The 24478-nt window shown below is 40.9% G+C and overlaps 2 protein-coding genes and 1 long non-coding RNA gene across 11 annotated transcripts; 1 reads left to right on the top strand and 2 right to left on the bottom strand.

The window, feature by feature from the left end:
- Positions 1 to 281: 281 nt before the first annotated feature.
- LOC135341330 (cytosol aminopeptidase-like) lies at positions 282 to 8255 on the bottom strand. The gene is made up of 12 exons (XM_064537852.1): positions 8089 to 8255; positions 7790 to 8025; positions 7601 to 7728; positions 7017 to 7352; positions 6463 to 6654; positions 6087 to 6232; positions 5704 to 5933; positions 4002 to 4184; positions 3562 to 3671; positions 3455 to 3491; positions 3087 to 3180; positions 282 to 464 (listed from the first exon to the last, which is right to left on the bottom strand). The coding sequence occupies exons 2-12, from the start codon at positions 7955 to 7957 to the stop codon at positions 415 to 417; spliced, it is 1674 nt and encodes a 557-aa protein (XP_064393922.1). The 5' UTR covers positions 7958 to 8025; positions 8089 to 8255; the 3' UTR covers positions 282 to 414.
- Positions 8256 to 10564: 2309 nt separating this feature from the next.
- Positions 10565 to 17337, bottom strand: LOC135341337 (uncharacterized). 8 transcript variants are annotated; one of them, XR_010396554.1, is made up of 8 exons: positions 14612 to 15048; positions 14453 to 14561; positions 14131 to 14209; positions 13814 to 13896; positions 13504 to 13582; positions 11102 to 11180; positions 10793 to 10857; positions 10565 to 10733 (listed from the first exon to the last, which is right to left on the bottom strand). It is a non-coding gene; the product is annotated as an uncharacterized LOC135341337 (long non-coding RNA). The 8 variants fall into 8 exon arrangements; XR_010396555.1 differs by lacking the exon at positions 13814 to 13896; XR_010396558.1 differs by lacking the exon at positions 14131 to 14209.
- LOC135341328 (uncharacterized) lies at positions 15390 to 22718 on the top strand. Of its 2 annotated transcripts, XM_064537850.1 has the most exons (7): positions 15390 to 15759; positions 18879 to 18947; positions 19688 to 20207; positions 20382 to 20545; positions 20607 to 20792; positions 21108 to 21267; positions 21351 to 22718. In XM_064537850.1, the coding sequence occupies exons 3-7, from the start codon at positions 19691 to 19693 to the stop codon at positions 22559 to 22561; spliced, it is 2238 nt and encodes a 745-aa protein (XP_064393920.1). In that variant the 5' UTR covers positions 15390 to 15759; positions 18879 to 18947; positions 19688 to 19690; the 3' UTR covers positions 22562 to 22718. The 2 variants fall into 2 exon arrangements, with proteins under 2 accessions (XP_064393920.1, XP_064393919.1); XM_064537849.1 differs by lacking the exon at positions 18879 to 18947 and having other exon boundaries at positions 15391 to 15759.
- The last annotated feature ends 1760 nt before the right edge of the window (positions 22719 to 24478 follow it).

Below are 24478 nucleotides of genomic sequence, written 5' to 3'. Positions count from 1 at the left end.
GTTCAATAACTGTACAAGCTTTCTTTAACAGGATGCATGCAGTATATACTCGAACTCAGTGGCAAATTAAGCTAACCCTTATAGATTAATTTTTAATTTGTTTTCATAATGTCTAATAACTGTATATATGTACAAGTAATGAACATTATGTTTACAGCATGCATGCAGTATATACTCGAACTCAGTGGCAAACTTATAATAATTATTTCCTGATAACAGAACAGCATTTATACTAGCTATTTTATGTTTGAGACAATTTTATTTCTAAATTTCACTTCACACATAATTCACGATCTGCATTCACATATCATGCATTGAAATTGGTGACGATACAAACATTTTAAAAAGGGTGGAAACATAATTACAACACTATAAATTATAGCTAATACAGTCAGTGTTATTTATGCATTATTTTTATGTTGAGGTGTCCATTACGTACTGTATTAGAGTCCGGGTAGGTCTCCCTGTATGTGTGTGTGCATATGCAGTGTTAAATGTACAAGGCTAAAAAAACAAAGGGGTACGTGTAGGCTACAGTAGACATAAACATGGCACAACGTACGCATTGTTCACTAATTGATTTGTACATAGATAAAACACGACAGCCATGCAGATGTCCTTTTGTAAAATGCAGGGGGCATGCAGTCTAGGGGTGACCAAACACTCAGCTCCAACCCTCAGTTTTTACTGTAATGCAAAAAGGGTGGAGCTGAGTGTTTGCAGTAGAGATGTGTAGCTAAGCACTGTCCCAGTGACATCAGTGGCTTTATGAACAGGTGGTATATACCGTATAGCGAGAAATTTTCGAGGGGCTTAATTTTCGCGGATTTCGTGGGTAGCAATCCTACACGAAAATTAAGTCCACGAAAATTGTTCTTTAATTAGAATTACATGCTATAATGTGCAAAGATTTAAAGGCGTGGCTTCCGGTAAGCAATCATTCCGCAAACATTGTGCAACGAAAATGCTTTTACAGGCTAATTCACGAAATATAAGTGCCTCGAAAATTTCGCGCTATACGATAGTGATAGTAGATCTTGCAACTGCTGAAATGTTTTGCTATTATCCGTCCTATTATCATCTAATTTTGAGATTTATTTGTGCACGATATCTGGTAGAAAGATACAAGCGCACCTAATGACTGTAACCAGCTAACTTACTTTATGCCATGATGATTTTGTACAACATTAACCACAAAGGCTATTCACTATTTACAGATTTCACATTTTTGTGGTGACATCATTGTATATGACATCATTGTATATATATTGGTGTAATGTATAGGGTGCGCTATGTGACTACATTATAATAACAATAATTACGTACGGTGTCATATGCAATTAAATGGGTTTGGAGGTGGCGTGGCTTCAACATTTTCCGGCGCGCAGGCGGTCGATCCCTGCATCACAACCACACAAACGTAAATTTCCTGGATCCCCCTAAAATAGCTGCTCTGAACAACCCAGCAACCCATGAGTGTGAACCAGTTCCTGAAGAATACTATATATACTGCCAAACACGTATATAAACTATGTAATATGGAGGATTCCTTCAGGTAGCCAGGCTAGCGAACATTAACCGCTGTGTCAAAGTCTTCTGCAATGTTTGCATTGAAGCTACGATTCAAGACAAGAAGCCATGTAGCCATGTCCTTGCTGTCAAGAACAAGTCATTAGCTTCTTTTTGACACAAAATATCAACCTAAGATTCTAGCTCTCAACATAATTATACTGTTCTCTAAAGAGTTGTGGCTGTGAATGGTTGGCCAACTTCAACGCCTCAATGCTCACTTAGATCTCACTACTGGGGATTGTGTCTATATCGATATGGACTGCCCCCCAAAGGCTGCGAGAAAGTACAGAAACAGTATGTGGACACATATCTTGCGAACGAGTGCCAAAATAGAGCGTACCGTACAGATGTCCTCACTGTTCTTCTAGTGCTACATTTCCCAGCATTTTGAATTGTGTAATAGTACATCAGATCCGTGATTATAAGCAGGGCACTATTATATATAATTATGAGCTATATAGTTCCCGGTAACTATAGATTACTTGAGGATGCAAACAATGTAATATTGCTAGCTTTAGTTACCCAATGTACAGTAGGGGTCTCAATCATAAGATTATGTGCATTTGGTATCCATGTTATGTTGCTAGCAGTTAACCAATGACAAGTGAATATCAAAAGAAATTGCATTTATAGATTCTCCAACAATCTGGAATGGAGGGTTGGAAAAAAAATAGTTGTAGAATCACAAGAATCACCTTCTCTTGAACAATTGAATGAGACGCAAGTCGACCATATATTAGCTAGCTATAATAATTTTTATGCCTCGATGCGCATGCGCAAGCAAGGTATACGGTAGTGTGTGTGTGTGTGTGTGTGTGTGTGTGTGTGTGTGTGTGTGTGTGTAGACTGCTACAGCTGCTCAAGGATCAATCAAGTACAAGTAAGGGTTTCTATAGGCTTCTAGTCATGTTTTCTTGGATTTTAATTCATCAATCAAGTACAAGTAAGGGTTTCTATAGGCTTCTAGTCATGTTTTCATTCATGGATTTGCAAAATAATACTTCGTTCTTGAGCTATGCCTACTTGGAATGCCATTGCAGCCTTTTCAGAAGAGCACGTAGCCAAACTTGTTTACCGAGTGTTGCTACTCTACTTAGTAGTTAGCTCTGCACTAGAACGCTAGCTATTGGTAACTGCAAGAGTAAGAAGAGAGCTGCAAAGCTCTGCTAATGCAGCCATTAATTTTAGACTTGAACTTCAGCATCGATCGTTTTTAACAACAATTATGGTCGATCATTACCCACTCTTTGAGTTTGCATGCAGCAAACAAAAAATGTTCATCATGTGTATAAAAGCTATTAGTAGCTTTATGTTATGTAGCTTTGGCATCTCCACCGAGGCATCAGCACCTGCGGTGCTTTCATTTTGTATAGTATAGTGAAATAATGTCCTGGCCAATAGTAGAACGATGTAAAATGGCAGTAGAACAGAGTAGAATTATCTACAGCAATTTTCACTCATAATTACATTGGTACTACACTTGTAGTGCCAATATTATATAAGTGTATGTCCACCTGACATCCCCTTGCCCAAGAACGGTAGTTCCCCGTGACTCTCCATCACCCCTGCAATGTCAAGGTGGGCCCACTCATCTACCTCCACAAACTCCTGCAAGCACGAGTCATTACAATTCAATGTACTGGTTAAGAGTATAGAGTATATACTGTATCACAACAAAGGAGTGGTAACTACAAAAACACGCTTAATTTATAGAGTCCTTGCCCTGCCCGTTCATTCCACTAAAACAAACTCCAGTACGTAAACTCTAAACAATGGAATGGGCCGGGTCACCTTAAAAATGTTGTCACGAAAAATTCCTCCTAATACATGTACAAGTCATAAGATAATTATGTAAAAAGCAAATGTACAGATTGACACCCACCTTCAAGAAAGCAGCAGCTGTACAGGCTCCACCGGATCTGGGTAAAAAAATTTCATTGCATGAGCAGTAAGACACTTGTGATGAGACTCGAAACGAACTAGCTTTACCTGCTTCTGTTTCCAGTATTGCTGATGTCAGCAAGGTGCGACTCAATCTGTTTAGAGTAGAGATTGTATAACGGCATCCTCCACACCCGGTCACCAGTCACATGACCTGCCTGGAGATCAGTTAATACATGTACAGCTCACATAATTAGTATTGCACACTTAGAAAACACCAATTTGCTACAAACTAGAGCACCTAAACCCTTGTGGTTTTGTAATGTCTCACAACCAGAGTGTTGTACAAATTATGTGAAAATCAGTAGAGATCTTAGTCAGCAACTCATTAGCAATGAAACTATATAAACTTCACAGAGGAGGAAAAAACAGATTTGAACGCTATGACACGGTTTTGAAAACGGCTGTGGTGCATGGTCAGACATGCACTGGGACCAGGATCACAGCTAGTTTCACGAAATAGAATGAGTTGTGCAGAAGAAGCTCACCTTGTGTAGCTGTTGCCATAGTAAGTTGGAGGTTGTGAACACTGCAGCTGCTCCAGAGCCTAGTGCTACATCAATGGCACCAGTGAGGGTAGCCAGGTCCACAATAGCCTGAGGGTTGAACGTGTGGGCGTAGCAGAGTGTGTCTGCTAGCAGGAGACGACCCTCAGCATCCGTGTTATCAACCTGTAGGAGGGTGGGTTTCATCTACTCGTACCTATCACTTGCATTACATAGAACGTAACAAATATTCACAGTTAAGGAGAATTAGTGCAAGTCAATCACTCAAGTGCAACAAGAACGAATACACAGTTTTAACAGTACAATATCCTATTGAATACACAGCACTGACGACTGACGACATGGGAAAACTTATATGGAATGCTTAAACTCAGAAGTTGTTGCATCACAACACATCATGTACACTAACTACCTAATAAGGAATATTCCCTTTTTGGGGTAGTGTTGTTTTCAATTATGTTACTGAATAGCAGTTCAATTGAAGGAAACCTCCATCAAAACACTCTTTTCAGTTCACACTATACAGAGCTAACTAAGCAGCTATAAAAATAACACGGTATAGGGCTGCAGACTATTGATGTAATCATCATGATACACATGTAGTATCGATTATCCTCCCTGATAATGGAAATTGTGTTTACAAAAGAGAATCATCACATCAAATGATCGTAAGAACAGCTTCAGTTTTCACTTTCAATTACAGGCTAATAATAACAATTAACCATTGAATGCTTAACATCCAATGGCAAGCAAAGAAAAACTTTCGTGTGTATTTAGCTATGCAGGCTGCAAAGATGAGTTCACTAGTGACAAGCAAAAGGAGCATATGGAACAGAACACACAGAAACACCTAGCCATGATGGCAGCTGCAACTTTAAAGCTGACGCACATCATGAGAACGCAACAAGAGATAATTGAAACCAAGTTACAATTGCAAAAAGAAGAGTTTGAAAAGAAGCTCAAGCAAAGGGACTTGCTAATACAAAGTTACCTACAAAAGATGCAGCTAGGACAGAAGATTGAGCCAATGCTACTAGGAGTGGTACCATTCGATATTCACTTTTCCAACTACAAAGACGTCAAAGCTAAAAACGAGTTAATGGACAGTCCACCTTTCTTCACACACCCTGGGGGGTACAAGGTCAACCTGAGAGTGCGGCCCAATGGATTCCTCTCCGGAAAGGGAACACACATCTCCGTTTGGTTCAACTCTCTCAAGAGTGATCATGATGGCGTTTTGAAGATTCCAATGAAGTTTATGATCACGATACAACTGCTAAATCAGCACTGTGACCACGAGCACGTTGAGAAGGAGGTGGCGTGTGAGGTGACAGAAGAGAAGGCGGGAACCTGGAGGTATATTGGTGCCGAATGGGAGCTTATCGGGCACGGGGATTTGGAATTGGACACTATAGAGCAGACACAGTACTTAAAGGACGATTGCATCAAGTTCAGGATTTGTAAAATTGTTATTCCATATTAAATAGATGACTGTATCAAGTTCAGGATTTGTAAAATTGTTATTAAATAGATGACTGTATCAAGTTTAGGATTTGTAAAATTATTATTCAGTAGGGAGAACATTTTAAACAGATTCAAGTCAGGGGACAATAACAGTTGCACAAGTATATAAATTAGTATTTATACACACTTTACCCATTGATTTTTTTATACTGAGCTGTACCTCAATTGACTTCCCGTTCTTTGCTACCACCACATCCCCTGGCTTCACAGCACGACTCGATGGCATGTTCTCACAGAGAGGCACTAGGCCAACTACATTCTGTTGACAACCCAGCTGGGCCAGAGCCATCACCGTGGCAACCACGCAAGCTGCCCCGCCCATGTCTGCTCTCATAAGACCCATTCCAGAAGATGGCTTTATAGATATACCACCAGTGTCGAATGTGACTCCTGGCATTGAATTATGCATGGGAGGGGGGTGAATCAATGTAAAGAGATTGACAACTGTGTTACGATGTGACATAATGAAAGACCATGACTGATGAGCAAGTACAAATGTACCATGTTAATGTATCGATTGAGTGGACTAGGAATCCCACAAACCTTTCCCCACCAGTACAATGGGTTGCTTGTCCTCTCTAGACTCTGTTCCTCTGTAGTGGACCTCCAGTAGCCATGGAGACTCAGACGATCCCTTGGCAATACTTAGAAAGGCACCCATGTCCTGAGATTGAATCCAAGACAAAGGCCTACAAGAGGGTGGGAAGACGTAACATAATGTGGGTGGTGAGCGGGTGAGAATAGAATTATGGCCAATTACTACATGTATAACAAGGGACGTACTATAAACACAGCACCATCAATGACTCCATAAAGAATACAATGACAATAGCCTGCACACTCCACATGAGTCAACTGACAATTACTACTTTGATTCAACTACATGTACGGACGTGTATACACACAAGAACACATTCACCTTGGCACAACAGTCAGAGCGTTAGGATCAGCCAAGCCCTGACGGATTCCCCCTACTCTCTCACTGACCCTGTCCACAAAAATTGTCGGAGTCAAAAGGTTACTGGGTGTCTCCATGAGGTCTCTGGCAAAGTTCTGAGCTTCACCAAGAACACACCCTCTCTCCCAATTATCAGAGTGGACTGGATTGGTGCTGCATGGTGAAGGAGAGTGGGATCACAAGTCAGTATACAGGCAATACCGTATATACTAAGGTACAAATAAAGATTATCAAGATAGATCAACTTTCAATATTCAATTTTGGAGCAGATACCGTATAGCGCGAAATTTTCGAGGGGCTTAATTTTCGTGGATTTCGTGGGTTAGCAATCCTACACGAAAATTAAGTCCACGAAAATCGTTCTTTACCTGCTATAACGTGCAAGATTTAAAGGCGTGGCTTTCGGTAAGCAGTCATTCCGCGAACATTGTGCAACGAAATGCTTTTAGAGGCCATTCCACGAAATATAAGTTCCTCGAAAATTTCGCGCTATACGGTAGTTAATCTTATGGTACCTCAGTAAATTGACGTTGGGAATCTTCTTTCTTTTCTTTTCTGCCTTCAGCCTATCAAACGAGAACAAACTCAGCACACTTCCCTCAGCACACGCTTCAGCATCACTCAAATCATCCAACAAAATGTCTGCGACTTTAGCACTCTGTAACATCTTAGTACCTACAGCAGCTGCTGACCGCACAGTCTGCCTGGAAACATCAATATCCTCATTAATGGTACTAACGTCAGGAGCTCCCTTATTTCTTGGTCCTAATCCGACAACAGCCAAGTGGGCATGGTCCTCAGTAATGTCATAGAAGAGCCGAGACTCTCCTTTCTTTATAGGACCTCCTGACCTACGGCAGCGAATCAAAACAAAACAAGGCCATGCCGACTGGATATCAAAGAAGTACATTGGGATACACAATTAAAGTTTAGCTCAACATTGTATATTGTTTTTAGTGGTGGGTTTACTACAACTGGCACCACTTTTGTAGCCTTTCAGCATTAATTTTTTTAAGTAGCTTTCAGCGCAGCTTGCTTCTAAAATTGGAATTCAATCAAATGCCAATTCATAAGTGGTGTTAGAAGTTAAAAGATTCACATGTTTATCGTATGAATGAGCTTGCCCTTGGTCTGGAGATCAACGTCTTTGGCACACTCTGTCAGCTCGTAACCACCCTCGGTCTCATAGCAACCAACCACAATCCCTTTACCACAAAGAGCATTGTCCTGCATATTAAACGCAATGCATTGTTATTCTATAAATCCCCTGAGCAACACACTGACTCACCGTAGTTGAAGAAGATGAGGAGCTGTATTGGTGATAAAATGCTGACTGGACAGAAACTCCAATCCTCCTACATCCTGTGCTTAAATGTGAGCCAAGCAGTCTCCTAAAGTGTCTTTGGATAGGGTGCACCGGTCTGGTACAAATTCTGAGGCTTGTCAAGAGGGGCATATTGCAGAGATTCACTTACAAAGCCACGTGCAAATGGGGGCGGGGCTCCTACTGTTATTGCTAGATCTCTACACATGTGTAAATGGTTATAAAATGAGAATGTGCATTCATTGCATGCCCTCAGAACCTGCCTCAGAACTGTCTTTCTGCAGTCTGTTAATTCAAAAACACTTCGGTGCACTGCAACACTTTCTCTTTTCATTAAAGCAGAGATAGAGGCAAAGAGTCATCATAACATAATCCAACACAGAACAGAGAGGTAGCTGGGGAGAGGTAACATTGTAAATCTTCGACAAGTTCGAGGTCATGCCGCGTGTATTCAGAGATATTCGAGATAATTACATGGCGTATTGAAGAAAAAGCTGAAATGTATTCTACTGTGGTGTCTCTGCTCAGCCAGCCCATAAAGACTGGAACCTGCTGCATCAGCCGTGCTGCAGTGAGGAGTAAACAGAGCAATCACTCCTTACTGTACACATTGACAAGAAGCTGCTCTTCTGAAACAGGCAAGCATTATTTTCATGATTTTTACAGTCGTCATTACTCATGCTCAATACTAGATTAGCACATGCAAACTAATCCCCAATTTTAGGTCTATTTGATTTACGACTCCGACCTTTATATTGAACCTCATTGCATTCATCGAGTGATGAATATGAGTTTAAAGCAATCTTGCAAACATAATGAGCTTTTATACAGCCTGTCTTCAAGGTGTGGTTTTTACTGGCCAAAAGTCGCCTTAAATTAAATAATGGTAGTACTGTATAGGAGGTTGTAAACAACAAGCTAGATCAACATTTACAACAGGCCAGTAAAAACCACACCTTGAAGACAGGCTGTAAAGCTAACTCGGTTTAATAAAAGCGACTCGAGGGTGTATACCGGTATTTAGCCGATCAGTCACTGGTGAAACTATAATTATATGATGCAATACGGTCTATAGTAGTAGTACAAGACCTATATTATAATTATACGAACGTGTTGATGCATACCGTACGTATTAGCCATAATAGGAGACTGTGTTTAATTTGTATTTTGTATACCGTATATGCTTGATCAGGAGCCACGGCTACTAAATGTTTCATTTTACTCAAAGAGGAGGCTACAATTCGAGAGAGGCCACTGTTCAAGAGCGGCGTTTATTAGCTCCAGCTAATTCAACAATTTAATTAGTCATAAAAAGTTCTTTTCACCTGCATAAAAACTTGAACTTTGCCATGAGAAAGTCTTTGTGAAGCACTAACAAGTTGCTACCTGTACCTAGTAGCTATGTACATGTAGCTAGCTGCTAGTTTTTTTGGCTGCAACGTGGAGAAATGCTAGAGTCAAAGTTTTTTTCACTGAGGCTACTATTTGAGAGCGGCTACTAAATGTTTTATTTTGCTAGCAAGGGAGGCTACTATTTGAGTGCGGCCTTTATACAAGAGCGGCCTCTGATCGAGCATATACGGTATGTACATGTAGATTTACAGTGCTAGATCTAGCATGAAATAAGTTCGTCACAGTTGTTGCTATTTAAGTTTGCTAATCATCTAGCTCGTATATGGCCGGTATTATTTGCCCCATTGACTAAAATTATGCTAAACAATTTGCCTATTATTCTATGCTCATGCATGGTTCTGCCTATTATTCCAGCATGCTTATACCGGGGTATACCTATTATTCAAATTATGTTTTGTAATTGTGCTCATGAAGAAAGGCATTAAGTCTTAAATGTAGTCTCTCAAAGAACGTTCTTGTCTCTCAGAAAAAATTGTAGTTTTAGAAAGGGAAAAACCTACCTTGGCCCTTTATCATCGTGAACCGCTATTAACCACACCTCTAACTATGCACCTTAGGCCGAATATTCAAAAATTATTCTAGTGCTAATATATACCTCCCAAATCTATTATTATGCTAATATTTAAATTTTGTCAATGCCTATACTCAGGGCACATTGCTGCCAAAGAGCCATTCCAAACCTCCTTGAAAACAGGAAAGACATACTTCTGGTGCAGATGTGGATTAAGTAAGAAGCAGCCGTGGTGTGATGGCAGCCACAAGGGCGGAGTCTTCACTCCGATAAAGTTTAAAGTTGAGACGGAAGAGCCTGAGGCGTTCTTGTGTGGATGCAAGCAAACTGGAAGTCAGCCTTACTGTGATGGAACTCATGCCACTCCTTTTGTTCAGTCAGGCTAGAAGTTATATTTGGATTGTGAAGTAGCAAGCATAATTATGTTGTTAATATATTTACCATATAGCGCGAAATTTTCGAGGCACTTATATTTCGTGGAATGGCCTCTAAAAACATTTTGTTGCTCAATGTTCGTGGAATGACTGTTTACCGGAAGCCACGCCTTTAATATTTGCAACGTTATAGCAGATAATTCTAACAATTTTCATGGACTTAACTTTCGTGTAGGATTGCTAACCCACGAAATCCGCGAAAATTTCGCGCTGTACGGTACACTGTAAAAACAAGTGGGTTGTTTCAACACTGACACGCGTGTCATTTGATTGTCCCTCCAAATGACATGCTACACGTGTGTCAAATTGAAGGTGTGTCGATTTGACCCACTTCTAGCGGGTCATTTTGACACGTGTTATTAATCATTCCAATTAACGCCATTTCAATTTCAATCTCATTAAAAACAATAAACAATAATGACGAGTCTATAGCATAATTATAGCAACTGAAAATGAAACAGAAGTGTTTAGAAGTGTTTGCAAAACTTGCGTGCATGCATCCAGTTAATTATGAGTCTTTACTACAGTCCTTTGAACTTGTATTTCATAGCTAAAATAATGATGAAAAAAATATTATAAGTTGTGAACGCATTGTATGAAATTACATACCTATTTCGGACCAGTGTTAAGATTCAGACAGCTAGTTCACTTGGAGGGTGGTTAGGAAGGCCTACCTGCAAAAGAATAATTATGCTGATGAGCTACAATAATAGTACTCAAATTTGTGTAAATGCCTTGACAACGGCTAGAAAAAAGAATCAGACCGCAAAAATTAATGTTAGAGCAGTTTTAAGATAGTTAAGAGGGCCTACATGTAGAATAATAGCATACAAATCCAATGTGTGTATGTGTTGTGGCAAAAAATGTGGTAAAACTTGTATGTATGGTCATAATAAATTAAATTGATAGGAAACGTACCTCAAATTTGTGCCCTGACAGGGACCAGTATTAAGATTCAGACAGCTAGCTCACTTGGAGGGTGGTTAGGATGGCCTACCTGCAGAATAATAACTCAGAATAATTATGCTGATGACAATACTAGTACTCAAATTTGTGTAAATGCCTTGATAACGGCTAGAAAAAATAATCAGACCGCACAATTAATGTGTTAGAGCAGTTTGATGATAGTTAAGAGGGCCTACATGTAGAATAATAGCATACAAATCCAATGTGTGTATGTGTTGTGGTGGTAAAACTGCTTTAAATATTGGCCTCTAATGTAACACCAATATTTAAAGCAGGCGACCCCAAACTAGCGTCAAACTACCGTCCGATCTCATTACTATCGTTACTATCAAAGGTGCTGGAACGCATTGTTCATAATAAGGTAGTGGAGTATCTTACTTCCAACAACCTTCTTTCAACACTTCAATTTGGCTTCAGGCGGGGCAGTTCTACCCAGGAGGCAATCCTCCATGCTACTCATGACTGGCACCGCTCATTGGACAATGGCTCTAGTGTAGCTGCTGTTTTCTTTGACCTGAGCAAAGCCTTCGACAGAGTCCCTCACCAAGGCCTCCTGAAAACTCTCTGGTCAGCAGGCATCTCGGGCAGCCTACATAAGTGGTTTACTAGCTACCTCACAAATAGTCTCATGAATCAGCCGCCGTTCTTTTGGAACCAGAATAATTATGCTGATGACAATACTAGTACTCAAATTTGTGTAAATGCCTTGATAACGGCTAGAAAAAAATCAGACCGCACAATTAATTCCAAAGAACGGCGGCTGATTCATGAGACTACCTCACAAACAGGAAGCAGAAGGTAGTCCTAGATGGTCACTCTTTGTCCACCGCCAATGTCAATTCTGGAGTACCACAGGGGTCCATCTTAGGCCCCCTTCTGTTCAGCCTATACATTGATCCCCTAACAAGAATTCCTCTTTCTCCGGGCTCTCAGCTGTTATTGTATGCGGACGACATACTCCTGTACAGCCCCATTAGAAATGAATTTGACGTCTTGGATCTTCAAGGAGATATTGATGCCATCACCAACTGGGTCAACACTGCGGGTCTCACTCTCAATCAGTCAAAAACCAAACTGCTACTCCTCTCTAGAAAGAGACAGCCCCCGTCCATCATACTCTCTACAATCTCAGGTCAAATTACACAAGTGGACTCCTTGTCCTACCTTGGAGTTACCATCACAAAAGACCTAAAATGGAATAGCCACATCTCCAACACCTGCGCTAAGGCAAATCTAAACTTGGCTTGTTATACAGGCACTTCAACCAAGCAGATCAGTCCACTCTTTCCTCCCTGTACAAATCACTGGTGCTCCCACTCCTTGATTACTGTAGCAGTGTGTGGGACCCCTCTTCTTCTTGTGCCATCAATCAGTTGGAGTCGGTTCAGAAGTTTGGAGCGCGACTCTGTACCAAACGCTGGTCAGATCAATACTTACCTCTGCTAGCTAGTTTATCTTGGCCCTCTCTGAGCACAAGACGGTCTCAACAGAAAGTAACTCTGTGCCGCAGGATCATCAGGGGGGAATCAATTCTCCACTCGTCAAGGTTCACACTCAATCCGAAACCTAACCCTCGGCATTACCATCATGACCAACCTCTACTTATCCCCTTTCCAAAACACTGTCATATCAATCATCATTCTTCGTAAATGTGGTTCCACTCTGGAATTCCCTACACTGTAAAAACAAGTGGGTTGTTTCAACACTGACACGCGTGTCATTTGATTGTCCCTCCAAATGACATGCTACACGTGTGTCAAATTGAAGGTGTGTCGATTTGACCCACTTCTAGCGGGTCATTTTGACACGTGTTATTAATCATTCCAATTAACGCCATTTCAATCTCATAAAACAATAAACAATAACAAAAATAATGACGAGTTTATAGCATAATTATAGTAACTGAAAATGAAACAGAAGTGTTCAGAAGTATTTGCAAAACTTGCGTGCATGCATCCAGTTAATTATGAGTCTTTACTACAGTCCTTTGAACTCGTACTTCATAGCTAAAATAATGGTGAAAAAAATATTATAAGTTGTGAACGCATTGTATGAAATTACATACCTATTTCGGACCAGTATTAAGATTCAGACAGCTAGTTCACTTGGAGTGGTTAGGAAGGCCTACCTGCAAAAGAATAATTATGCTGATGAGCTACAATAATAGTACTCAAATTTGTGTAAATGCCTTGACAACGGCTAGAAAAAAGAATCAGACCGTAAAAATTAAGTAGAGCAGTTTGAGGATAGTTAAGAGGGCCTACATGTAGCATACAAATCCAATGTGTGTATGTGTTGTGGCAAAAAATGTGGTAAAACTTGTATGTATGAAATTAAATTGATAGGAAACGTACCTCAAATTTGTGCCCTGACAGGGACCAGTATTAAGATTCAGACAGCTAACTCACTTGGAGGGTGGTTAGGATGGCCTACCTGCAGAATAATAACTCAGAATAATTATGCTGATGACAATACTAGTACTCAAATTTGTGTAAATGCCTTGATAACGGCTAGAAAAAATAATCAGACCGCAAAAATAAATGTTAGAGCAGTTTGAGGATAGTTAAGAGGGCCTACATGTAGAATAATAGTGTACAAATCCAATATGTGTATGTGTTGTGGTGGTAAAACTTGTATGTTCTATAATAAATTATGGAAATGTACCTCAAATTTGTGCCCTGACAGGGACCATGCAGTATTAAGATTCAGACAGCTAGCTCACTTGGAGGGTGGTTAGGATGGCCTACCTGCAGAATAATAACTATGCTGATGACAATAATAGTACTTAAATTTGTCTAAATGCCTTGACAACGGCTAGAAAAAAGAATCGGACTGCAAAAATAAATGTTAGAGCAGATTGAGGATGGTTAAGAGGGCCTACATGTAGAATAATAGCATACAAATCCAATGTGTGTATGTGTTATGGCAAAAAATGTGGTAAAACTGTTGTATGTAATAAATTAAATTGATAGGAAACGTACCTCAAATGTGTGCCCTGACAGGGACCAGTATTAAGATTCAGACAGCTAGCTCACTTGGAGGGTAGTTAGGAAGGCCTACCTGCAGAAGAATAATTATGCTGATGAGCTACAATAATAGTTATTTATTTATTAGTACTGTACTCAAATTTGTGTAAATGCCTTGACAACGGCTAGTAAAAAGATCAGACTGCACAAATAAATGTTAGGGCAGTTTGAGGATGGTTAAGAGGGCCTACACGTAGAATAATAGCACACAAATCCATGTGTGTATGTGTTGTGGCAAAAAATCTTGTATATATAGCTATAACAATAGGAAACGTACCTTTGAGCCCCTCTGTTTCGTACACTATCACAATCGAAGGAGTCTGCCATTGTTGAGAAAGGAGAATTACTGACTCATCAGCCAAAAAAACAAGTAGAGTCTATCAATTCTGCAATAATTACATATTAATAGTCTTTTTAATAGAGAATATAAACCTACCACTGAAAAACTGGGTAGTTTCAGAGTTGAGGGTGGTTCCAGCAGTTCAATTCTTTGAAGTGAACAGTTGTCTCGACTGTACTGTACTATACTTGGTTGAACTAACTAGCTAGCTACCATTTAAACAGTCTCACTCGTTGCTATGTCACATTTGTTGCCAGGGCCTAGGGCCTAGGGACATATGAAGTATGATTTTTACAAGTGATTGTGTTATCACTTGTAACAATCATGTTTATATGTAATGTACATAAGAAACGACACATGTGTAATGGGTCATTTTCATTCAGTGGGTCAAAACGACATACTTTTAGCTGTGATAAACCTTTCTAGAGGGTAAATAACACACTTTAAGCAGTTTGGCACATGTGTAACACGCTACACGCGTGCTATAATGGCACATCTCTTTTTACAGTGTACCAAGCAGTGCTGTCTCTGCAAGTAGTTTACTTAGTTTTAAGGCTCATGTGCGGGATTGTTTCAATTAATTACTTACTTATAACTAATTGTCTGCTTGCCCTTACTTACAGTTTTGTCTGTTAATTAATTTGTATTTCACATGTCCTTGTCACTGCCTGCACTTTTTAGTTAGTCTACTTGTGTTTTTTGTTTGTTTTGTTTGTTGTTTTTTTTTTTTGTTGTTTTTTTGTTTTGCCTTTTGCTATTTTTGTTAGGGCTACCTTAATATTAGCTCTCAGTTGCTAGTTGGTACGCACCTATGCTCTGCATTAAATTTTATAAAGAAAAAAAAACAAAAAAAACAACATCAGTGAGTATTTTACGGTTACTTGCCCAGTCATGCCACAATTTCACACAATATGCAGTGTCATCTCTTGTTTTCTTTGGAACTGAATCAGCTCTAGCCTTAGTCACAGCTTCATCTGTTGTTGGAGGTGCGTAACGATTTTGTGGCACTTGCACATGCATGGGCTCTTCTATATTGCTCATGCGCAGTAACTCTTCAGTCACACTGGATAAAAGGGAGGGGCCTTCAAGTTCTGGTGTTGAGCAGCATCCCCAGTCATGCCATTCCCCAAGCAGTACGAATTTCTGCAAAAGTCTTCTTTGTTAGCTCTTAGTTGTCTATTAGCATCGTCCGTGCTGTCCATTGTGACTCTAGCTGTTCCTATAATACAGACTGGCCTACACAGGTGAGTAAGCGCTATTCTAAACAAGTTATAGGCCTTGTCCACGGTCACTATGGAGTTTTGAGACCTTGGACTCAGTCTATAACTATTATTTAGTACTGTACTCAAATTTGTGTAAATGCCTTGACAACGGCTAGAAAAAATAATCATACCGCACAATTAATGTGTTAGAGCAGTTTGAGGATAGTTAGGAGGGCCTACATGTAGAATAATAGCATACAAATCCAATGTGTGTATGTGTTGTGGTGGTAAACTTGTATGTAATTAGGAAATGTACCTCAAATTTGTGCCCTGACAGGGACCAGTATTAAGATGTAGACAGCTAGCTCACTTGGAGGGTGGTTAGGATGGCTACCTGCAGAATAATAATTCAGAATAATTATGCTGATAACAATAATACTTAGTACCGTATATCTTCTAATTTATCAGACACTTCTAATTACCCGGACACTCTTTTGGGCAATTTTCGTTGTTCTAATACAACGGACACTCCAGTACTTTAATATTACATTTGTTCTAAATATCCGGACAATACCTTGAAAAGTTGAGTTACCATTCATAGACGGCAAGTAAGACTTGGAGTGCTGCAGTTAGATAGCTTTGAGTAGCTAGTTTTAGATAGTTAGTGCAACTATTCAGTCGTACCTTGTTCTATTAAACTTAGCTAGCTCGCATGCAGCTGCTTGCTTGTTCTAATTATTCCGGACACTTCACATGCTCTATAAAAATCTGTTCCAATTATACCCGGACAATTTCCAAAATAATTATTTTTTGCTGTCCGATAAATTAGAAGATATACGGTACTCAAATTTGTAAATGCCTTGACAACGGCTAGAAAAAAGAATCAGACTGCACAAATAAATGTTAGAGCAGTTTGAGGATAGTTAGGAGGGCCTACATGTAGAATAATAGCAATGTGTGTATGTGTTGTGGCAAAAAATGTGGTAAAACTTGTATGTATGAATTAAATTGATAGGAAACGTACCTCAAATTTGTGCCCTGGCAGGGACCAGTATTAAGATTCAGACAGCTAGTTCACTTGGAGGGTGGTTAGGAAGGCCTACCTGCAGAAGAATAATTATGCTGATGAGCTACAATAATAGTTATTTATTTATTAGTACTGTACTCAAATTTGTGTAAATGCCTTGACAACGGCTAGTAAAAAGAATCAGACTGCACAAATAAATGTTAGGGCAGTTTGAGGATGGTTAAGAGGGCCTACATGTAGAATAATAGCATACAAATCCACTGTGTGTATGTGTTGTGACAAAAAATCATGTATATATAGCTATAACAATAGGAAACGTACCTTTGAGCCCCTCTGTTCGTACGCTATCACAATCGAAGGAGTCTGCCATTGTTGAGAAAGGAGAATTACTGACTCATCAGCCAAAAAAACAAGTAGAGTCTATCAATTCTGCAATAATTACATATTAATAGTATTTTTAATAGAGAATATAAACCTACCACTGAAAAACTGTGTAGTTTCAGAGTTGAGGGTGGTTCCAGCAGTTCAATTCTTTGAAGTGAACAGTTGTCTCGACTGTACTGTACTATACTTGGTTGAACTAACTAGCTAGCTACTAGCCTCGATTCCAGGCCGATTAAAATACGGCCTGGTACCTATTGCAGGGGTGATAGTGCGCATGCGTTAGTTTATTCTCCAAAATCTGGGGAATCCCCTTTTTCTTTCTCTCATCTATTTTCTATCTTTGTACATCAGCTTAGCTCTCTATTGCGTTGTTCCAGAAGGCTTTCACACTAGTCTGAAGCCAGAAGAGGCTCTCATCTACCTCTATGACGGTTGTATGGTCAGGATGTCTTACCTTGGATCTGTACAGGCTATGGGAAGTGTATGGTGCCTCAAACTGCTACTTGCGAAGACAACCCGGCTATAGGACCATCCTAGACGTAGATGAGAGCCTCTTCTGTCTTAAAACTAGTGTTCAAGCCTTCTAGACCAACACAATAGACGGCATAAGCCACAGCTTTACAGAGCTCAGTCATAGAGATAAAGTATTACGGAACATATTCTTAGTAAACGGACTAATTTCCTGTGTAATTTACTAAGGTTTTACGTTCGTAGTACGATTACCCATATTCTGGGTAATTTGAAGCGCATGCGCACTATCACCCCTGCAATAGGCACCAGGCCGTATTTTAATGCGGCCTGGAATCGAGGCTAGCTAGCTACCATTTAAACAGTCTCACTCGTTGCTATGTCACATTTGTTGCCAGGGACATATGAAGTATGATTTTTACAAGTGATTGTGTTATCACTTGTAACAATCATGTTTATATGTAATGTACATAAGAAACGACACATGTGTAATGGTCATTTTCATTCAGTGGGTCAAAACGACATACTTTTAGCTGTGATAAACCTTTCTAGAGGGTAAATAACACACTTTAAGCAGTTTGGCACATGTGTAACACGCTACATGCGTGCTATAATGGCACATCTCTTTTTACAGTGTATGTTATCAATGAGTGCATGTACATGTAGATCAAGCTTACAACCAAGATCAACAGAACTCCAACAACAATACAGCATAGACCTTGCAAATCATTCACTGCTTACCACAAAGCCACCATACAATGTTGCTATAATGTAGTATTGGGTACATTCACATGGAAATAGACTATGGAGACTCATAGAACCGAGGGGATTTGAAGTAGAGAATGGTTTACCAACGCCTTACGCTGAGACTTGTGCTGTACGAAAAATTGTTACGTTAATTAAAGAACCTACTAACTTGCTCACTGCGTTATACTGGTTTTGATCATCAAGCCCGAACATATTTTTCTACTAGATAAGCACCAAACAATATTTTGTGATGTTAGTGTTTAAGGTACTTCGTACTATTAACAGTTTCTTCAGCCGGCCTGAAACTTCTTCAAACCTCACCATAGTTACGTGAGTTTCCATACCACCAAGAGTAGATAAAAGCATTACTCTTCAGTGATACCACCTTATAGCAGGTACTTTTCAAGGGTCTACTCAAAAAGTACCGGATATACAACTTCTAGAAGCCATCATTGCTTAGGCCGGACTGCATGTTGTTTGCATAGCAACATTAAGAGTGTATGGTGATTTTGTGGTTTTGTGGTAATTAATGCAGTGAGCTGATATTTTTGCAAGGCAAACAACTAGCAGCTCTCTGAGGGAGTGTTTTACTGTCCATGACTTTGTAAGTTGAAATGCTGTGTCTCATTGCTGCTATAGATATACAGAGCCCAGGACATAAAGAGAAGTGTGTACATAAGAGAAGTGTGTATGATAGTGATCTGTATATCAGTGTCTAGATACTATAGCGGGTATATTTCGAGGGTATAAACTTTCGTGGATTGACTGTTAGAAAGGTTTTCGCGGAATAGCAGCCTTTCTGCAACATGCATGCATGCGATATTAAATTCGTGGGTATAAATGTTCACGGTAGACTCGCTAGCCAGAAAGGGCTGGCTGGCGAGTCAATGCTCACAGTACATGCTTGATCAGCGAAAACCGCGAACATTTATACCCTCTGTTGAGCTCTTTCTTGTCAACTAACAACTAGACAGGCTAGTTTAGAGTGAGAGTCAGCTATTGTCTGGGAGATTGAGACAGGCTCCTACTTATCCACAGATAGCTAGAGTACATGCAAGTTGACTTGATCTTTTTGCAAATAATTCTTACTGAGTTAGCAACAATAACAACAATAACTGAGTGAAAAATAGTGGGTGATGGCAATAACAAAGCAAAAGACGCAGGGGCCAGACCAAGTGCCCTGCGCACAACAAAGAAGTTGAACAAAGCAACACATTTACCACAAAACTCATTAAACTATGAACCTAGTAAATATTGCAAGTAATAACACCTTGTACACATCAACACTCTCGAAATATACACAGATGTGTGTATGTATATTGCTTACTGTCCTTACTCCTGCAGACAATGTTGAAAGCTGTTCACTCCTTTCTTGGTCGACCACCAGTTGAACCACTACCTCGTTACAGTCCATTCTCTGTTGCAGCTTACGGACACTATTACATGTGGAGGGGGAGTGGTCCAAGACAGGGGTCTAACATCATTGCTGTGTGTGATCCAAGCACTGAGCTGTGGAGCCTCTTGCCCACCACTGGACCTCTACCCCCTGGAGAGTATGGTGGTCGTTCTGTTTGTGTAGGTCGTTCCCTGTACACCTTTGGTGGTCGTGAGGGTTGGTCTTCTTTCTTCAATGACATGAGCACGCTTGATCTGGACTCTCTCCAGTGGACCATGGTTCAAACCTCTGGTAGTCAGCCTATAAAAAAGTCTGGCTGTGGACTTGTCCGTGTGAACGAGAGAACTCTGTGCTGCTTTGGAGGAGTCGGTATTGAGGGCACCACACAACCAGGATCAACATTCACCAGGGGACTGTCTGATGGACGTGGATACACAAACGAGTTCCATTTCTTTGACACACAAAATGGTAACATTTGTTAATATGTACATTCGCTGCATACATACACTTATAGGGTATCTAGCTACTGGTGGGCGGAGTCCCACCCTCACTCACATAGGAAACCATGTTCACTTTCATATCAATCAATGTTATAAGGATTATTATGTACCATTCTCTAAATTGCCCCACCCCTACTTCCAGATGTCTGGTCGTCCCCTGAGCTCAGAGGAGAGAGACCTCCTCCCTGTTCCTACTTCACCTTCATAATGGTGGACCAGCACAGGGCAGTCCTCTTTGGAGGGAACCAACCTCGCTGTGGTGATCGTGCGGTCAATGATGTGTACATGTTTGACTTTAGGACCATGGTGAGTTGGAATTAGTACTGCCACATTGAAATGCACAATACTGTGTGTTCACTGTGTGTAGGAGGTAACTAAGGTGAAGCCAGTACAGGGAGAGCCATGGCCAGTGGAGAGGTCATTCCATGCTGTCTGTTGTCTCAACTATGGCCAGGGCCACCCTCAACTACTGATGTACGGAGGACTGGATAATGGCAACAAGACACTGGGGGACATGTGGATACTTTTTGTTGACACTGGCAAGTGGACAGAGGTGAGTCTTATGAACTGTTAGTGTACGTGTAATAAATAGACATACATTTACTTTCCTAATTGATCTATAGGAAGCTGCTTAAATGCTTGTGCTATATATATTAATTCACTCAAGGTTACACACGTACGTAAAATAAAAGTCATACAGTCTCTTCCGTACACGGTCGCGTAGCCTCGATGCATAATTTGATAAAGGGTAATCACAAGATAAAACACGTATAGGATGAGATTCCTTGTGTTTTGCTGTTGTAATATTGTATATGCTATACATGTACAGGGGGAGCATTATTTAGGTTATTATTTTTTGTGCCTCCAGGTGACACCTCCTGAGTCAATGACACCACGTCACTGCCATTCCATCACTGCCACCAGTCTGGGACCAGGACTCACTGAGGTCCTCGTGTTTGGAGGCTGGGGGAAGATGCAGGAAGATAATATTTCAAACATTATTGCAGAGACCACCATACTGAGATTTGGTGAGCAGCTACTAGTACATGGCACACAATACATGTGTCAATGACTCTGAATGCATACTGTTACATAATTATTCCCCCTACAGAGTTGACTGGACCCTCAGTGTCTGTTGCTGGACCCTCGGCTGGAAAGTGGGCTATCGTGGAAGTGGCCCACAACGACACTAGAGGCTCCGCCCAGCGACTGAGTGAGAAGAGGATCAGACAAGCAACTGCACATGCCTCATCAGTCAGTGAGACCAGTGACCACTCCTCTCAAAACCGGGTGAGGGCTCTGGAACAACAGTTACGAGCAGCAGAGCAGAGAGAGCACGACACTCAACGTCACCACCAACTACAGCTGCAAGAGAAGGATCGAGAATTGGCTACACAAGCTAGAGCATTGGCTATGAAAGATCAGGAATTGGCTGAGGCCAACAGAAGAGAAGCTGACCTGTCTGCTCGAATCACAGATTTAGAGAGGGAGTTAGAAGGCAAGACGAAAGAGTTGGCAGCACACAACACAGAGGTGTGGAGGATTCCGGCCAACAGAGTGATCATTGGCAGGAGGATTGGCAATGGAGGGTGGGGGGAGGTGCTGGAGGGAACAGTGAGCGTGGCCGTCAAGCGACTACACGAAGAAATTGCCCTCCCAATCTACATCGAAAAAATGGAGAGAGAAATGAAGCTATTGGCTGAAGTGCGACACCCAAACCTTGTGCAATTCATTGGTGCTATTTTTGATGAGCAAAACCAAGCCAATCGATCCCCTCCTCTCATCATCACCGAACTCCTGGACATGAATCTCCGACAAGCGTACGAGAGGAATCAACTGGATCCAGGAAACCGCCTCTCAATCTTCATGGACATTGCCCTAGCTCTGGACTACCTGCACCAGCGCTATGATCCCATCATCCATCGTGATGTGAGTGCTCCCAACGTCCTCCTGCAGCGAATGCCCAACCACCAGTGGAAGGGGAAGGTCTCCGACCTCGGCTCCGCCAACTTCCTGCAGCATGCTCATACGATGGGAGAGGGGGCCATAATCTATTCCCCTCCTGAAGTCATGCCTCAACCGCTTGCACGACCTCCTCCACAAACTGTCAAGATTGATGTGTACAGCTACGGCATTGTGTTGGCTGAAGTGACTGCCAGTCGATTTCCGAGTCAAGACAATTTCCCTGAGATGTTTGAGAGAATCAAGAGAGAGCGTCTTGCAGTGTACGAGCTGATACTCCGCTGTATTGAGAGAGAGTCCAGCCATCGACCCAGTATGACACAGGTGATAGTGGAACTGAACAAAATAACACCCTTTTAACTATATAAATTTGCTGCAATATATAATTTTTATTGTGTACATGTGCATTTAGATAGAATTAATTTTATACTTGGTGAATTTTAAAATTAAAAGTCTTTAACTTTTGTATAAGTGTGTGTTTGCACTCTCCTATTATGATGATGACTTTTTATCTCAGTCTCATGCTAATGGTTCAAAAACAAAAAGTGAAAGAGAAGTATACAAGGAAAGAGAGAGCTCAGACGAGGAAACAGAAACACTCTCACCACCTGGGCTTCCTTGCTAGATCTAGTGGCCAACCCAGAGAGTGGGTCCAATGAGGAGAAGAATTATGTATTTACACCAGGGCAGTGCTGTCACCAGATGAGTAGGATTGGTAGCTTGTATAGGGGACCATTGAGAAGAGTGTATATGTACGATACAAGATGTAGTTAATCATGTAGTGTGTCCTTACAAGCTGAGGGGACATGTGTTAGGGTTAGGTACCTTAGGACTTTTGATATGGCAGCTTAATTGCAGGTATTAATTTATAGTCTTGTGGCTAACAGTGGTTGTGTTGTGCGGGCAGTATAGATAGACACATTGAGGCTTTACTAATCCTTACAATCTACTAGTATGCATGGTTAGAGCAAGGCGAGCCTATGCATGATAGTCACACCAATGAGCCTGAGCCCACCAAACTTGATGGCAATGGTAATATTGATAGTCACACCAATGAGCCTGACCCCACCAAACTTGGTAGAATTGCTTTAGACGTTCCTACCACTAGCGCTGACATTGCTAGCAGCGGATATCCCATATCAGTGCATTCTCAGCTATTACGTCAATTTGTAGGTGAACACGGCTTAGTGATACACGATGTGCCAGGTGATGGCAACTGCATATTCAGCTCAATTTCATATCAGCTTCAACATCTGGGGCATGACGTCAACGCCAGTACCCTAAGAGAAATGTCTGTAGATTATTTTACCGACAACGGTGACTGATATAGCCATTTTGTACATCAGTCAGTAGACAGCAATGATGGTTACAATTCTGACAACGAACCCTTAGACGAGGAAGACGCACACATTGCCTTGCTTGCAGACCCAGAAGAGCAGCGACTCTTGCACTGGGATAAATATATCTGCGCAGATTGAGTGACGGTGCTTGGGGTGATCACATTGCATTGACGACAATTGCCAATCTATTTAGTTCGAAAATTAACACGTTCACTCTCAATTAAAGTGGTACAAATGTTGTCACTGTAAATCCTTGCGGTGAACATGAAGCCAACATAGGGCTTATTATGCAGTATCATTTTGTCGGTTTAGATGCACCTACAATACCTAGGCCTGTTACCACCCCAACATTGACCAACTCTAGTCTTGCCTGTGCAACTATATACCGTGACAGTGAAGTAGATCACACGAGTGACCCCCAGCCTATGGTAGTCGATGGCAATGAATGTACTAACATCCATTTTGGTACTAACAGTAATGATCCTGTGTCAGTATGTGCTAAAGTGTTAGAAGAATTGGTGCAACAACATGGTCTAACTGTCACAGTACATGATGTTCCTAGGGATGGTATGTTTAATTCCTTTGCATATCAGCTGAAATCTTGAATGGCAGTATACCCTAAAGCAAATGTGTGTACGTTATTTGGATGAACATGGTGCTGACCACAGCAGGTTTAATTTGTACCCCAGTTGAATGATCAGCAGGATGCATACATCGAGTCAGTTGCAAACCCTGTGGTACAGCACGACTTACGTTGGCAAAAGTATTTAACAAGGTTAAGGGAAGGTGCTTAGGGTGATCCCATTACATTAGTAGCTGATTGCCAGCTATTTAATCTTAAACTTAGTGTTTCATTCATATCCAGATGGTACACGTGTTGATACTTTTCATGAATTTGGTGAACATGAAATTAAACTTGGTCTACTCATAAAAAACA

This window comes from Halichondria panicea, chromosome 9 (genome assembly GCF_963675165.1).
Source record: "Halichondria panicea chromosome 9, odHalPani1.1, whole genome shotgun sequence".
Taxonomy (NCBI): Eukaryota; Metazoa; Porifera; class Demospongiae; order Suberitida; family Halichondriidae; genus Halichondria; species Halichondria panicea.
This window is presented reverse-complemented; position numbering and strand designations above follow the sequence as displayed.

Bases quoted from the DNA above. Each gene is read 5' to 3' on its own strand.
- LOC135341330 (XM_064537852.1), bottom strand. From the start codon at position 7,957: ATGCCCCTCTTGACAAGCCTCAGAATTTGTACCAGACCGGTGCACCCT. The intron at 3,672-4,001 runs GTGAGCTTCTTC...ACTGATCTCCAG, and splicing joins TATGGCAACAGCTACACAAG to GCAGGTCATGTGACTGGTGA. The intron at 465-3,086 runs GTGGACATACAC...ACACACATACAG, and splicing joins CTTGGGCAAGGGGATGTCAG to GGAGACCTACCCGGACTCTA.
- LOC135341328 (XM_064537850.1), top strand. From the start codon at position 19,691: ATGTTGAAAGCTGTTCACTCCTTTCTTGGTCGACCACCAGTTGAACCA. The intron at 20,793-21,107 runs GTGAGTCTTATG...TTGTGCCTCCAG, and splicing joins ACACTGGCAAGTGGACAGAG to GTGACACCTCCTGAGTCAAT. The intron at 21,268-21,350 runs GTGAGCAGCTAC...TTCCCCCTACAG, and splicing joins GACCACCATACTGAGATTTG to AGTTGACTGGACCCTCAGTG.